Consider the following 16,960-nt stretch of genomic DNA (forward strand, 5'->3'; position numbering starts at 1 on the left):
AATTTTATTCACCTATTAGTGTCTTACATTGGGAGGTGGGGTGAACAGGGCAGGGGAGAGCAATGGGGAAAGTGGGGACAACTGTAACTGAACAATAAAAAAGTTTTTTGAAAAGGAAATGACTTTCTTTTTTACATTCATTTATAAGAGGTATTTTAATAAGTATACATATATGTTAATAATTATCTTCTCTTAGCATATTTAAAAAATGTTTTTATAGTTTTCTAGATTCTACTATTGCCTTTGAAAAGTCAACTGTTACTCTACCATCATTCTTTAGGTATCTATTTTTTCTAAGTGCTACAAGATCTTGTCTTTGGCTGTAGTTTCACTATGACATGTCGAGTGTGAATATGTTTGTATTTATCTGGCTTTTGAATAGACTGATTTTGTGAATCTGAGGATTGGTCTTTCACCAGTTTGAACATATTTTCAGTGATTATCTATTTAAATATTACTTTTGTCTAATCTCTTTTTATTGTCTCCATTTGGAATTCTAAGGTATTAGACACTCTCCTTCAATTCCACATGCCTCTCAACTTTTTTTTAAAAAAGGATTTTTTTCTTTATCTTCCTGGGCTCATTTTAAATAATTTCTTTGGGTCTATTGTCCAGTTTACTAATTTCTTTCCTTTAACAATGTCCATCTAGCTGTTTAACCCATCCATTAAGCTTCTACTTTTCATTTTCTTATCTTTTTCATGCTTGAAATTCTATTCTATCCTCATATGACTATTTTTTTCTATCATCTCACTTCTTATTAATATTTTCAATGTGTTAAATATTTTAAAATATATTACACAACTAATTTCATATCATTTATCTGATAGATTTGATACCTGAAGACTTCGCGGATCAAATTTGGCTATCCGGCCCTGGCTTGTGTGGCTCAGTGGATTGAGCATCAGCCTATGAACCTGAAGTTTGTTGGTTTGATTCCCAGTCAGAGCACATGCCTGGGTTGTGGGTAAGGTCCCCAGCTGGGGACATGCAAGAGGCAACCACACACTGTTTCTCTCACACATTGATGTAAATTTTCTCCCTCTCTTCTTCCTTCCTTCCTTCCCTTTCTCTAAAAAAATGGAATGAAAAAAATTTTAAACAAAATTGCCGCCCAGTGTTTCTGCTGGTGTTTGCTCTTGGCCCTTTCTTTTTCTCTTGCCTGTTTTGTTTGCCTGTGTGTGTAAGTGACTTCCTATTCCTTGGAGGTCTGGCTGTGGCAAGCTTCTGTCCCAAATTAAAAGGGTCTTTCCCCAGAGAAGATTGTATGCGCTTTTGCAGATACTTAAGAATTTCCAATAACTTTAAGTTAAATATTATTCTTGAGGTTTCCTGGACCGGTAAGTATTTTGATTTTAAGTTATAAACTTAAGAAAGGAATTCACAGAAGACAATTTTTTCTTATCTTCACAGCACAAGACTGAGACAGGAAATCTTTGACCTACCACCAGGGGTGAGGACGGGAGTATTTGTAGTTCATCTTTATACTGATACAATTGGCCTTTGGAGCCCAGCTTTATGGGAACTATGTGTGTGGGGTGGGGGGTGCTGCTTATTTTATTATACTCTTCATCTTGGGCAAGCCTTAGGCTTTATCTCCTGTTCTATGTACTCCATGAAATTAAGAAAACATAAGCTTAAAGTCACCTGGTTCTTCAAATATAACAGATTCAGGCTTTCTCTAGGTTCCTACTTTCACTTAATTTTTTATCTCTGTATTAGTTTCCTTGGGCTGTTATAACAAAGTACCACATTCTAGATCACCAAAAAACCAGAACACAAACAAAGAAACAAAACAACCCAGAAATGTATTCTCTCACAGTTCTGGGGGGTAGAAGTCTAGAATCAGGTGTTTGGCCATGCTCCCTCCAAAACCTTTAGGGAAGAAACCTTCCTGGAAAGGAGGGTCCTTCTTTCAGCATCTGGTGGTCTCAGGCTTTCCTTAGCTTGTGGCATCAGAAGTCCAGTCTCTGCCTCCATCTTCTCATAGTCATCTTTCCCGTATGTGTCTGTCTGTGTCTCTCATCCAGACTCCATCACATTGGATTAGGGTCCACCCTACTCCAGTATGACCTCACCTTAAACTAATTACATCTGTGAAGACCCTATTTCCAAATAAGATTGTATTCACAGGTACAAGGGGTTAGGATTTCAACATATTTTTGAGGGGATGCAATTTGACCCATATCATTCTCTAACAATTTTAATCCCTTTCCAGCTATTGAATACTTTCTTATATATTCTAGCATTTTTTATAGGCATCAACTGTACAATCTTTGTGAATTGTATTCGTCTTATTTCTCACTCTTTGTTCTGCTTGGCTGTGGCAGCTCTCTTCCTTCTCCCACTGAGTTGTGAACTCAGAAATCATAAATTTAATAAAAGTATCACCCTTTTTTAAGCTCTAAGGGCTTTTATCTCTAGATCACTGTGGTATATCTATCTGGTCTTTCAAATCAAAGACCTAGGGTTGAATCCTTTATCGACATCTTATAAATTATAGGGCCTTGAGAACATACGTAAGCTCTTAATTTCACAATTTCTTCATCTGAAAAAAAGGGGTATTATAATAGCAGCTACTTTTCAGGGTGTTTTATAGATGGATGGCATAAGTAAAGTGCCTAGTACAATCCCTGGCACAGGGTAGTCATTGAACAGCTGTGCAAACAACTCTATTTCTGTGTTACCGATGAGTAAGGACTTTGAATGGTGCACTCTGACTAAATCAGGTGAGAAATGCAATGTCTCTCAGTTTACACAAAATCCTATGGTCAATTGAGGGGAGATTCTACAAAAGGAAAGTGAGGTCCTGAGATTTGAACTCATAAAATATGAAAGAAAAACACTGATAACCACACAAAATGTGAAAATCTATTTCAGAGATGCTCAGTGGTTCTGCATCCTTTAAGGGGTGTGTGTGGGGGGGGGGCTGGCATTCAAATGAATAGGCCTTGCCTTCTGTTCTCAGCCAGCCAGTAGATTGTTGGGCCCCTGCTTTAAAAGCCATCTTTCCTTCAACTCCAAAAAGTAGGAGGGAAGAGATCAAGGGGGAAAAAAGCCAGGCAACATTTCATACTGTATTTTACAGCCTGAACACAAAATCACTCAAAGATTTTTAATCGGTATTTGAAATCCTCACCCAGGCCCACACTCAGAGCTTTACAACCTAAGCCAGGAGAAGCCAGAAACCTCCCGCCACTCCGTGACTGACTGACATACATGTTGGAAGCAGAATTCACAAATCTAATTCCTTTCTCTGTTCCCAGACATTTTTATCCAGAGTGCGCAAGTGACTAGAGGCGATCCTGTCCACTCAGCCAATTCCTGGCGGCAGCTCCTAGTGAAAAATATTATGTTTGGGGCCAAGCATTTATCCAGGAGTGGTGCTGAAATGAGATGGTTAGGACGCAAGTGGTGGATAAATGACCAGTATAGGGAGAACTTTAAAAATGAGGGTGATTATGCAGGCACTATCCTCTATGAATATATTAGCTTCCCAATAAGCCCATGCATTTGACTGCGTCCACTGCAATTTCTCTGGGTTTCAGTGAAAACAGTTGTCTGGAAGTGTTTTCTAAGCTTAGCTTCAGAGAAACTGCTCCTGCTGCCAGTCCTCAAAGCCCTAGCATTAAGTCTGGGTGACAAGTCAGGCCACTGCGGGTGATATGAGAATCTCTTTGAAGGTGCTCAGTCTCCTTCTCAGGGCAAGATGAAAGTTGTGCGGGGCCAGCGGACTGTCCAGTGTGGGTGGGAGGCTCAGGGGGTCGGAGTCAACAGGAAGGTGTACCCAAGCTGGAGTTCTTGTGGGACTGAGTATCAGGAACTGGAGATGCCAGATACAGACACAAAGGCCAAAGAGGTACGAGGGGCATCACCAGCAGGAACCAGCCAGGTGTGGCTGCATTGCACATGGAGAGCTGACTGTGAGGAGGAACATCTTGACTGCCATGAACACTAGCAGGTATGAGGCTTCCTCTAAGGGCTGGCAAGGGCTGGCAAGCCTGTAATGTGTGGAAGTGTCAGGCAGCTTAAAGATCCCCATGGAGTGGACAGTGAGGACCACCATGGGGCTAGGGTTAGGGCTTAACAAAAAGGTTATTCCCTTGAGTTGGGAGCTCAACTTTTCCATGTCTCCACCTCCAGCCAAAGCAGTTTCTAAAGTCTTTTTCTTCCTGAAAACTCTGTAGGTCCCATCCTGTGTCTCTGTCCTATCCCCATTAGCCCTGATCACACTCACATGGACCAAACTTAGGGAACGGACATTCAGAATCAGTCCATGACACCAAACTTGAACACCATTTCTCCTACCCATAGACTCATTCACACTTTGGGGAGCTGAGCCAAGACCTGTGGGTGAGAAACCCTGCTCACCCTGATCCCGAGCTCGACGTTCTCGCCTCCGTAGACCTCCATGCCTTCATCCAGTAAGCCAATCTCCTGGAAGTACTGGCGGTCCACGATGAAGCAGCCAATGAGAGCTGGGCTCCTGCAAGGGTGAGGGGAGATGGACCAGCGGTTAGCAGAGGGGTAGAATCATGGTGCGGCCAGCGGAGAGACAGAAGAGGTTCCTTTCTACCAGAAGCATCAGGTGCTTTTCCTTCCTTCCCTGCCAAAACTAGTGCAGAGCTCATTCACTGAGTAGCCCACCTAGGTCTACCCTTACCAGATGCTCCAGGGAGTTTATTTTGTCAGGGCTGCCTCAGCCAGCTCCTGACCTGGGCCCAGCCACCACTCCCATGGAGCTTGCATTGGTATTAGCCCCACAGAAGCAGTACTCAGACTGCCAGTCTGATTGAACATCTCTATCTCCAGCTGCCTGGTCCCTGAACTCTCACCTGCATAGCCAGTCTGTTTCTACCTGGGCACTCCGCCAACTTTCTGTCCTTCCCCAACTTGGATTCTGCATGCCAACCTTGGTCCATATAGAAAGATCAGCTGGGACTTTGGATACCATGGCAAATGGTTTGGATTTTATCTACAGGTAATAGAGAATCGACAAGAACTTTTAAGCAGAGAGTGGTATGAGCAGATCTGTGTTTTTAAAGGTCTGTATTTTAATCCTTAGGTGGCTGAGGGAAGACAGATGGGAGGAGGATGGGTGGATATTGAAGAATCCAGTTGGGAAGCTTATTGCTATATCCAGGTGAGAAATGATGAAAACCTCATCATAGTATCAAGAATGGAGACAGATCCTTGTCTGGTGTGGCTCAGTGGTTGAGTGCCAGCTTGTGAACCAAAGGGTCACTGGTTCAATTCCCAGTCAGGGCACATGCCTGGGTTGCAGGCCAGGTCCCCAGTAGGGGGTGTGAGAGGCAACCACACATTGATGTTTCTCTCCCTCTCTTTCACCTTCCCTTCCTCTCTCTCTAAAAAAATTAATAAAATCTTTAAAAAAAAGAGAATGGAGACAAATATTTGAAGACATATTTTGATATAAAATCGGCAGAACTGTGAAATGGATGAATTATGAGGGTGAGAGAGAGAGGCAGGAATCTGGATGGCAGCTGGCCTTTCTGGTTTGGGTGATGGGGGGCCGGGGGCCACACATCAGTATGGGTAGAGAGAAAAGACTGGCTTTAGAAACAAGAAGTATTCCTTGCTAGGAACACTGATCTTAAGGTGACTGTGGGACACTAGGGGGAAATATTCAACAGGCAGGCCTTAGATAGACCGTCTGGGTCTAGAATTTAACAGGGGTCTTAGGCTGGAGCAACGCACCCACAGCTCATAGGTCCAGAAGCTGGAAGGCCCTCCTTAGTGGGCAGGTGAGTGTGGGGCTCACTGGCTACGTGCAGACGCCCAGCACAGGACTTCACAGGGAGTGACCCACGTCGGGCGAACCAGCACGAGTATGTGTGGGCTGCTTCTCTGCTGGGAGCACTAACTTTTGCAAATGACTCTGGATGGTTCCACTGCACACTGCTACCAGTTCTAGCCCTTGTATAGGGGCTGTCAGCTGGTAGCTGAAGGATTGGAAGGTAAGAGAAAAGAATGGAGAAACGAGGACTCTTCGGCCATAAGAAAACTTAGTCACGGGCAAATACAACCATCTTTGAAACTGGAAACTCACCCAGGTGGAGACACAGCCCTTGTGCAGGCTCTGTCTTTGGAGAACACTGATGCAGGAGGCTGCTCAGTGGAGACTGGTGCCCTGGGGTCCCTGCCCCTCCGCCTTTCAAGTCACGGCATTGCATTCTGAATGGCTTCACCTTCCATAGACCACGGCTACCCAGGGAGGTCAATCCACCTTGACCTGCCTCTCCTAAAGCAGACCGAGGTCCTGCTCTGGTGGGGGATGTTTGATACCAGCCTTGCAGGGCTTTGGGAAAAAATACCCCATTCTGGCTGTATCTCTGAGTGAAGTCCCCTAGCTTCAGGCAGGGGGCTGAGGCAGCCTCTGATTCTGTATCAGTGACGTAGAATAAACTATGCATCCTCACAGGATTAAATGAAGTAAAGCACTTTAAAACCTCTGGGACATAACTGCTACTTAAAAACCATTTTTAAAAGATGCACTGCACACTGAAGAAGCCAGAGAATCTCCTCTTCAAATCACGGTGACTTAAAAACATCATCCTAGCGGGTGGATGGAGCAGCGTCCCGGCCTTTTCCTCAGCATTCCTGAAACGCTGCGCTTAGCTGGGCACCACGGGGCCTGCAGGAAGGGGCCTTCCCGCATGGCCAGACCCCGTCAGGGAAGGGCAGAATCCCAGACAGCTACCCTGGGGTGAGCACAGGCCGGCTCAGCCAGCCCACTGATTAGTAACTGGCTGGGGTATTAGATGGACTCGGCCTGAAAGTTTTATTGATTTATACCTTGTCTCATTGCCCCCAAATGAGGAATAGCTTATAAGGAAAATGTAAACTACATTGGAAAATAAAATAGATAAATGTGTGAAAAGCCCCCAAAGTCACAACGGAACAGAGGGCTAGTAGATGCCTAGTGCTACTAGCCCGGAACAGAGGGCTAGTAGCACTAGGTTTTCCTTTGCACTTGTTAAAGCACATCCACAAAGGAGACTCTGTCTGAACTTCCCAGTGCCGAGCGGAAAATGGACATACATGTTCTTGGAAATAAGATTTACAGTTCCCATGAGGAAACATCACACTAATTCCTCAGGGCTAACAAGGCTTTCTTTGACTAGCAGTGAGTTTGAAAGAAATTCCTTGGCAGTCTTCTTTAAAAGGTCACTTTGGGACGGCGTGAACAACCATCGCAAAGACCTCCCTTTAGAATGCACCAGGAGATACTTCTAGGTGCTTGTTACAGCTTGCACCACATGTGGACAAAGCACTCAAGGTCAGCCCCACAGAAACAGGAGCCAAGGTGGGCAAGGTCAATTTGGATAACCTACAACTTTCAGGGGGGCTGTCTTTATCTAGAGATAAAACCAGGAATGTTCTTCCCAAAACATTACATTAATATAACTGATCTCAGCTGAGCTGTTGATAAAAATTAGGTGACGGAAAATCTGGGATTGAGATGATATTCTTTGTGAAGGACCCAGAAGGCAGTGTACGAGGACCAGGCAGCTACATTTGGAGACGAGCTGAACAGAAGCAGGTGGCATCAGTGCGGTCTTCTGCAAGAGTGCTTGTTGCATGGTCGTGCCTCTCCCGCCAGGAGCATCCAACAGACCTGGGGGAAGGACTCAGCCATCCCAGTTCTGAGCTCTGGAGTGGGCAACTAGGGGGATGACAATGACCTGGGTTTGGATCCTGGCTCCACCGCCCAGAGCCTTTGGCAGGGCCACTCTCTTTTGTCAGCCTTGCTTTCCATATGGCATAAAACAGGATGACACAATGAGCTACCACCAGGTTATAATGAGGAGCAAATAAGATCATGGATATGAAAGGCCCTTGCATGCAGGGACCTTCAAAGAAATATTGAACAATACAAAATTGTGGCACGTGACTAGCAGACAGGTAACAGAGATAACCACAGGAAAGCCAGGTGGAGTTCTTTTCCCTCCCATTATATATATGAATATAGTTTATTTTTTCTTCTGGCCAGGAAAATGTGATCTCAGATAATAATCATCCACTTTCAATTAAATTTTTCATAATCTTCCTTCCTCACGTAATGCAAAGCGACATCAGTTTCTAATCTCTTTCATTCCAGGAACTGTCCCCTAGGCCACCTTCTGGTGTTGGCTGTGTGTTTAACAGGCAGGACTTAGCAGGGAGCATGAAGGTGCCCGCTCTGTGATTAACTAGACAGAAATGAGGGCTTGTGGGGATGGCTGTTTCGGGAGTCCTGAGCCGTAAAACAGAGGCTGCACAGGGGAGTCATTTGGGTGGTCTGTGAAGGCAGCAGCAAAGGCTCAGTTCGGGGTCTTTGAAATGCAGTTTGAAGCTCCTTTTGTCTGAGTCTATAGGATAAGCTCAAACATATCAGCAGGGCATACACGGTGCTAGGAGGTCTGGGCCTGCCTCTCCTTCCCTCCAACCTCATGATCCGAGGCTGCCCCTCCGGGTCCTCCTTCTAGAGCACAGGTGGCAACACAAGGCCCGAGGGCCGAATCCGGCCTCCACCTTGTTTTATCAGGCCCGGCACCTTATTTCTACCCAGTGGCAGTGCCAAGCTCTCGCTTAACTATTAAGGAGCAGTTACATTTATACAGTTTAAAATTACATTCGGCCCTTTGAAGGCAACCGCAAGGCTGACATGGCCCCCAGTGAAAATGAATTTGACACCCTTGTTTTTAGACCCTTTGAACCTCCTCTGTGCCCATGAACTCATTCTGCTCCTTCACATGTGGGTGCCCCTACCCCAAGCTTACAATCTCCTACTTGCCCTTAGAAACAAGTGCAAACGCTACACGCTCTGAAAAGGATTCTCCCCAGTTTCCATGCAGTTTCTACCAGCATGGTGGAATAATGATATTCTAACAGTTTTGTCTGTCTTTAATAGACTCTAGGATTTTGGTGGCAGGGATTGAGTCTGAATCACTCCAGATCCCAAGCACCCAGCATAGTAGTGGCTCCCAGCAGGTGTCCCACAGTGATGTGTTGGAATGAATGACTTTGAGCTTCTGAATGAATTCTGGGAGGCGCAGCTCTTTGAAAAGGGATCACCAAAGCCTATGAGGAGTGACTGAAGGTCATTTGTTACTCCTTTCCACCACCGCCCATCTCGCTCCACCTGGCCCTCCAATGATGGGACTGGACTTAGGGGAATAAGGGCCGGGAGGGGAGCCCTTGCCTGGAAGACAAGGCCGAGAGACCCGCAGGTGACGATGCTTTACCTGATCGGGGCTGTGGAGTTCTCCAGCTTCCACCAGGCCTTGGGGGGGTTTAGGTATCGGCACCACAGCTCCCAGTCAAAGCCTTGGGCGGCCAGAGGATACTCTTCTATCTCAAAGTTGTCATATTTGATGTTGTCAAAGGATGGTGAGATGACCCGCTTCCGGTTCTCCTTTATTCGGGTGAGCACGGGTTCAGCCCTGAGCAGGAGAGAGGGAGAGAGGGGTCACTGCTTCCAAGGTGGACAAACACCATACTGACAAGTCCTGAAGCTCCCTCTCCTGTAGAAAGAGAAAGGGCCACCTGGCCATCTCCTCCAGGGGAAGCTGCTCTCCCTCCTGGGGAGGAGGCCCTGGCAACCTCCCATCCCCCACACTTCTGGGCTGGCAAGAGGCCTGACCACTCTTTCATCACCTCCTGGGCTGAGCTAAGAGAGTCTTAGTGCCTTACATATTTGTGTCTGCCTGCTTTCCCTTTTTCCACTCAAAAAAAAAAATATTTAAGAAAGAAGAAAGAAACAGATCTGAGGTTCCATAGGAAGCTTTCAACATGGTCCTTTATTTTGCTCAAATTTGGTGCATGAACCGGGAGACAAAGTAATAGGAGGAGAGCAGAGATAGGGAGATGAGAACAAACTTACTTTATGCTGCTTGGGTCCTTCCATCTGTGCCCCACCCCCACCCCACGTGTTTCCCTCTGCCCAAGAAAAGATGGCAGGTCTGGCTTCCAGGGAGCCAGTGGCCCAGGCGAGTAAAGTGTTTGCAGACAGGAATGATAAGCTTCTCATTAATAATGCAGTTGTTGCATAACTGTTTATTTAAATCAGCTTGAAATAGTATGTGTCCTTCTCCTCTCCTGGCTGTAAATCCAATGAAAATGCGTTTTAAATAGTCACAAATGGCAAGCAGAGACTTCAGCGATGATAAATGGCGGCACTGCAATCTTAATTTGGCCGGTTATGTAAAAGTATCTCCAGATCAGCCTTGCCGCTCCTCCCTGCTAAATGGTGCTTCTCACCCCACTTCAGAGAGGCAGAGGATGGCACGTGGAGTCTGGGGAGGAGAGCAGATCCCAGTGCGAGCAGGCATTGTGGTTAGCAGGGTGGTGCTAACCCCCACCCCTGTGCTTGTACCGCTCATGCCCAGGCTCTCTGCAAAGAGCACGCTCTCAGGCCTGTAGGGATCTGTGTCAGGTGTCCTATCCCCACTCAGATGCAGCCTCGGATGCCTTGTATCTGTTCTCTTTCCCCTCATAGCACCTGAGCAGCCCTGACCACAGAAAGAAAGGTTTTCTAGGACCTAAGTGTCACCAGGAGGGAGAATCTGAGATACTGTGCTACCACTGGCCTGGCCTTCAGGGAACCCAGGGCACCTGTGACATCAAACCACTGTAGCCCCCTCTGCCGACTAGGCCTTGGCCCCGTCTGTGTGGTTGGCCCTGTCTTTCATCTCCTGTTTGGTCCAGCTCTCACTTTCCTGGGGGTTGCAGCCCTGTCCCTAGGTAGGCAGGCACTCTTGGCTTTGTTCTTAGCATTTACCCCTCTGCCAGATCATAGCTCCTAGCATCCCACAGCAGCCAGAGTCACACCTAATGTCATCATACCTTTTAGACACTTTGTGTTGACCCTTTTGACCCCTGACCCTACCCTACCCTAAAAGGGCCAGACCTGTTGCCTATGTCACTCACACACCCAGATCTCACCTGTTCTGAGAATTCTTTGCTTACCCCAGTTATGACTGAGATCCCAGCATGCTTTGCACCCACTTGAGCCAAAGTCTCTAGTCCATGTTGGGACTCATCCTCCTCTCCTGATGAGCACTTACCAGCCCACATTAAACTCCACATGGGCATCAAAGAGTGCCACTACGGGGGCAGTGGCCACCCTCCAGCCGCTGACCCTGGAGCGGATGAGACCCTCCTGCTTGCTGTGGCGCACGACTTTGATGAAGCCCGGCTTCTGGCCATTCACCTTATCCACATACTCCGTCAGCTTCTCCTTCAGTTCCTCTGTGAGGGAGAAAATGCAGCGTTAGCATAATGGGGGCAGGGGACAATCAAAACAAGGTATAAGAGGAAGTGGGAGGAGGAACTAAAGACATTTATTTGACTGAAAGAAATCCTCAGTAAGGCCTGAAGGACAGTCTTCAACTCTCAACGGTTATCAATGTGGAAAATGGACTTGATCGGCCCGCTATGGCTGGGACCAAGGAGTGAAAGGTTGAGGACCCTGGTATCTGGAGGGCAAAAGAAAAAAGAACATCTTATATAGTTGGAGTGGCCCCGTGAGGACAGCAGAGAATTTGTCACTGGAGGAGCTACATCACTTACCAGGACAGACACAGGGCATTCAAACCTCAGGTGGGTAATTGGTTCAAAACTGACTTTAAAATCCTGTCCAACTAACTCTGAGGTCTTGGGATCTGTAGGGACTTGCCCAAGGTCACAGAGCAAGTTAGTAGCTGTCCAGGACCAGAGCCTCCCACCTCTCCCTAAGGATTTCTGCCTCGGATGTCCAGTTTCCTCACCTCCTGAATGATAGCTCAACCAGGGGCACAGAAAGCAGCCCAGGGCCACATCCTGCCCATCCATCCAGGCCTGCTGGTTTGGGAGCATCATGTATAATAATATTTGAAATCAATGTCTTGAACTTCCTTCTAAATATGTTAGTTTTTCTCTAACACCTTTAAACTATGCACCTAGAAACTGGTCTAATACTTCTGGAGTCAATCAGGCTACACAGAATAGAGGGAACTAATCATCTCCCCCTTATTCTGGAATCTAGGTCCCTTCTCATGAGGTTTAAGGTCACATCAACTTTGCTTACTTTTGACTCAAATTGGGTTTACTGGAAACACACACCTACTGGTTCTTTTCACATGGTGCTGCTGAGTCAAGTCTCCCCCATCCTATCTGTTCACGGATGCATGTGTGGGTGAGTGCATGCATGCATGCTTATCGTGTATGTGTATGTGTGTGTACCTGCATGCTCTGAGCCAAAGTATAGGACCTTATGTTTATTTCTCTTTAATTAATCTTTTTAGGGATTTACACTGTTTATCCAAAGTCCATATGTTCCCTCCAACCCGCCAGTTCTGTTATCCAATGTCTGCTACCAGCCCTTCCAGTTTTCAGCTTTTGCAAGTGATGAGCACATGGACCTTATTGTCATTCAAGTCATTCTTTTAAAAAGTGTGACCCACCCTGACCAGTGTGGCTCAGTTGGGTTGGGCATTGTCCTGCAAAGTGAAAGGTTGCTGGTTCAATTCCCAGTCAGGGCACATGCCTGGGTTGCGGGCCAGGTCTCCTGTTGGGGTGTGCAAGAAGCAACCAATTGATGTTTCTCTCCCTCTCTCCTTTCCTTCCCTTCTAAGAATAAATAAATAAAATCCTTAAAAGAAAAATGTGACCCTGGTCCATATCTAATGGGGGCTGTCAGGCATTCCCTTTCCAGCCCAGAGAAAACTCAGCTGACTTTGGGCTAATTCCCAAAAGTCTCACTTTAGCGGATATGAAAATGATCCTGTGATCTCCGACTGCACAGCTGACTGGGGTGACCTGGCAATGCCACTGTCTCACAAAGGCCCGGAAGTTGGCCGAGACCAGCATAACTCCATGTGCCCTGGGCTTACCAGGTCCTTGAGTATGGTTGACAGGAGGCCTCTTAAAACACTGTTTCATCTTTTCAGAGCCCACGCCTCATAAGTCCTTCTTGAAAGTGTTAAGTAGAGAGCTCATAGGCCTGGTATTTGTCGGTTAAGTAGTAGGGTACAGAATTTAGAGTGAGACCCGGGTACTATCTCAGCCTTCAGGTGAGAATCACTGCTCATGGGACCACTGTTACTATGGTGTTTACTGATGGGACAGGGCTCTGGATAATTGCCACCAATGATCAACCATGAATCCCACCTCTCTGAATTCACATCCTTGTGTGGTGGCCCATGCTGAATCTGGGCTGACCATATGACAAGAGGCTGCAGCCAGAGGGACCTCTAGTCAGTCCCAGGCCTTAGGAGGCCTTGTAGCTTTTGCTTTCATTCCCTTGCTGTCCTAAGTAAGGAAGCCCAAGCCAGACTCCTTGTGGATGAGAGGCTCAGAGGGTCTCCAGGCATTAGGTTACCCCACTGACACCCCAGATATGGGAAATGTCTTGGATCCTTCAGCCACTGGCTGATTGTGACTGCTGACACCTCGTAGAGCACAGACACACTGCCCTTGTTACAGAATTATGGTTCTAGCTATTATTGAGGAATCATGAGCCAATGAATGGTTGCTGTTTTTAAGCCACTAACTTCTGGCATGGTTTGTTATACACAAAGGCTATCAAAACATGATCTATTGCTCTAGTATGATGCTAGGGTTAAAGTTAGATTGTGAACTTCTGATACACAGGAAATGAATTCGGACACAGAAGAGCCAGCTTAGAAGGTGGCAGCAAGAGATGAAAAGGTTTTGTTTCTTGTGGGAGCTGCTTGCCTTTTTGTACCTCTGAGCTTTGTTAACAGTGAACTAGAATAAAGGTTTCAGGTGGATCAGCTAGAGAAATATTCTGTTTTCCACCAGCTACATCCTGAACATTGGCTGTTGATTGGAAGAGAGGATTTCTTTAGCCTCAACCAAATAACTGCTGTCAAAAATTTTTAAAAGGCCACCCTGGACGAATGGCTCAGTTGGTTGGAACATTGTCCTATACACTAAAAGGTTGCAAGTTCGATCCCTGGTCAGGGAACATACCTATGTTGAGGGTTCCATGCCCCAGTAGGGTCATGTATAAGAGACAACTCATTGATGTTTCTCTCTCATTGACGTTTCTCTCTCTATCTCTTGCTCTTGCTTTCTTTCTCTCTCCCTCCCTCCTCTCTCTCTAAAATTAATAAATATATCCTTGGGTGAAGATTAAAAATAAATAAATAAAAGATTTCAAAAGGCCTATATACCCTAGATAACACTGGCTTAGTTTTTGAAAAATACTTTTACTTGATAATGTTTTGATATTTTCCTTCAATCTTTGTTAATTGCCAAAGCAAGAAAGATTTCAATAGCACTTTTGTATTTGCTAGAAAAATGTTGTCCAAAGTATCACTTATTACATATTACACATAATATATGATACATATTTTTCAGAACAAACAAACAAACACATAACCCATTGTAGTACACCGCTCTGCCTAGTTTTAGGAATTGTATCTCTACCCCTTGTGGCTAAGGGTGAGAGACAACCTCTGGAATGCCAGCCACAGGAGACAAAGCCTGTCTCTGGTAGCAAACACTGCCTCAGTTCCTCTCCCTGCCCCCAAAGCTTGGTGGGAAGTCAATGAAGGGTAAGACCCCTCACAGCAGGGGCAACCTAAGCCAGACTGGATCACTTGGGAGACTTGCTGATAAACCTGTGAAATCTGCTCTGCTAAGAGTGCTTTCATTCATATGATAAGGTCCGAGAGGAAATGAGTATGTCTCCCAAAGTTTCTGCAACTCTCTTCCTGACAGACACTCACTCAGACTGAAACCCTAAGACCTCTTTGTAATGTTATCTACTGTTTGATCCTTGCCACCCTGCATTCCTGTGTATTACAACCCAATAAAAGGCTATGGAAGAAGGCGCTCGTGGCCTTTTTCTCCTCAGAGAAACCGGCCGCTGCTGGCCTCTTTCTCCCCTGAGAAACTGGCCACAGCCCACCTTCCACCCCAAAGCAGATCCAGCATGTCTCGGCCATATTTACTCATTCACGCGTGTCCATGGCACTGGGGGGACACTCTTGAAGTAGTTGCCCCCACAACCCATTGTGTTATGTTATAACACATAACACGTTACCTTTTTACCAAGGCTGCCAGGAAGCTCAGAGACAAATATAATGACTAATCACAGGGTTCTACCAGCATTTTTGCTTCTCTAGCTTTACTAAAGCTTTGATTTTCAAGTTCTAGCCCAAAAGCTGCATTGTTTTTTACCTTTTCCCCCTACATAAGCTACTCTTAACTATTTTTTGAAGTATTTATAAATAACTTTTAATAAAATGTCTTGGTGGCATATGACAGGAGTGTAATTGTGGAAAGAAGGGGAAAGCTGTACTTCGTGTTTGTTTTAATACATTGCGGAAAGGGGACATAGGGAGTCGGCTCTCTGTGACTCTGCCAGATTTAGAATAGAAGGCAGAGCTGGGGATAGCGGCCAGGATTAACAAAGAAATACAATTTGCACCCTGCATGGGGCCAGGTGTTACCCTGCTTGTACTGCTCCTCCAGCCCTCTCCTGCTGTCCACAAATCCCTGCTCTGCTGACATCGGGATGACCTCGGTAAATCAGCACGCCCAGAAGCCATGCTGATGGAACACCATTTGCTTCCGCCTCCGAGGAGGTCACGGGCCACTCTCCATCATCTCCATGCAGACTGCTTGCCTGCTCTCCCTCCTTCAGACATACATGCCAAATAAAAATGCAAAATTTACCAGCCTGTTCAAACAGAGCCCTTTCTTCCCTCCCTTTATATGTCCCTTGTACTGGTCCCATAAAAAGCAATTAGCTCCACAGAGTCGCCCTAAAAGAAACAGACGCAGGCTGAGCGGAAGTATGGTACCAATGGCTGTTAATCTGATTTAAACGCCTAATGAGATACTCTTTATCTCTTGCATAAAAGGAAATAAAGAATCAGGAAATAAATGCCCAATGGGGCTTCGTTCTTTGGAAGGCAGCTGCACAAGCATTTTGCAAAACGGCCCCTCAAGCTTGCTGTGGAGAGCAGGTTCAGCTTCTTGTCCTCCCCTCACTGTGCAGGTGATCATTTCCCATGTTTGCTACTGGTTTGGGGGAAGCAGGAGTGAAGGGCCAGGCCACTGATTCATTCATTCATTCATTTATTCATTCAATGACTACTGAACATTCATTACGTAACTAGTACTGATCTAGCTGCTGTGACAACAACGGTGAACAAGACAGTCCCTATGAAACATTCATTCTACTAGACGTTTAAAAGGTATGTTATGTGATGTACTCCACTGAAGAAGCAGGGGAGGTTGGGGAGAGAGGGAGAAGGAAAGATGGAGGAAGAGGGGAAGGAAGAGGGAGGAAAAGGAAGAGGAAAGGAGGAAGGATGGGGGTGGAGAAAAGGGAGGAAGAGGGAGAGGAAGATCTTTGGGAAAAAAAAAAGAAGAAAATTGGAAACTAATTCAGTGCTTCCAGACACAGAGGCCTCTTGAACGATGGGCCTCCTGGGCCTGAGAAGCAGTGCTTGGTGCACCCCTGGGAGGGGACTACTAGGCATGGGTGAGACATCCTGCAATGCACGGACAGCCCTCCACAGTAAAGAATTATGCAGCTCAAAGTGTCAATAGCATTGAGTTGGAGAAACCTCACACACTCCTATGGGAAGTAGTCCCCCCTTATCCAGAGGGGATTCATTCCAAGACCTCCAGTGGATGCCTGAAACAGCAGATAGTACCAAACACTATATAGACTATGTTTTTTTTTCTCTGTATATACATGCCTATGATAAAGTTTAATTTACAAACTAGGTACAGTAAGGAATTAACAGTAACTAATAACATAGGACAATTATAACAGTAGAGTGTAATAAAAGTTATGTGAATGTGATCTCTCTTCTGACAGCTGATCTGATCATCTGATAACCAAGATGACTACTAAGTGACTAATGGGTGGCTAGTGCATTTACAGTTTGGATAAGCTGGACAAAGGGACGATGCACCCCCTAGGTGGGACCGA

The 16,960-nt window shown here is 45.9% G+C and overlaps 1 protein-coding gene across 2 annotated transcripts in view; it reads right to left on the reverse strand.

Annotated features, from left to right (window-relative positions):
- The window catches only part of GALNT18 (polypeptide N-acetylgalactosaminyltransferase 18), a 325,017-nt gene that overhangs the window by 85,985 nt on the left and 222,072 nt on the right, over window positions 1-16,960 (reverse strand). For both annotated transcript variants that reach the window (XM_053673111.1, XM_037133828.2), the window contains exons 4-6: window positions 11,070-11,253; window positions 9,249-9,446; window positions 4,372-4,486 (exon numbers count right to left, since the gene is read on the reverse strand). In XM_053673111.1, coding sequence (XP_053529086.1) covers window positions 4,372-4,486; window positions 9,249-9,446; window positions 11,070-11,253 — 497 coding nt within the window. The remainder of the gene's footprint in view (window positions 1-4,371; window positions 4,487-9,248; window positions 9,447-11,069; window positions 11,254-16,960) is intronic.

Source organism: Artibeus jamaicensis, unplaced genomic scaffold (genome assembly GCF_021234435.1).
Source record: "Artibeus jamaicensis isolate MK-2021 breed Jamaican fruit bat unplaced genomic scaffold, CSHL_Jam_final contig_797, whole genome shotgun sequence".
Taxonomy (NCBI): domain Eukaryota; kingdom Metazoa; phylum Chordata; class Mammalia; order Chiroptera; family Phyllostomidae; genus Artibeus; species Artibeus jamaicensis.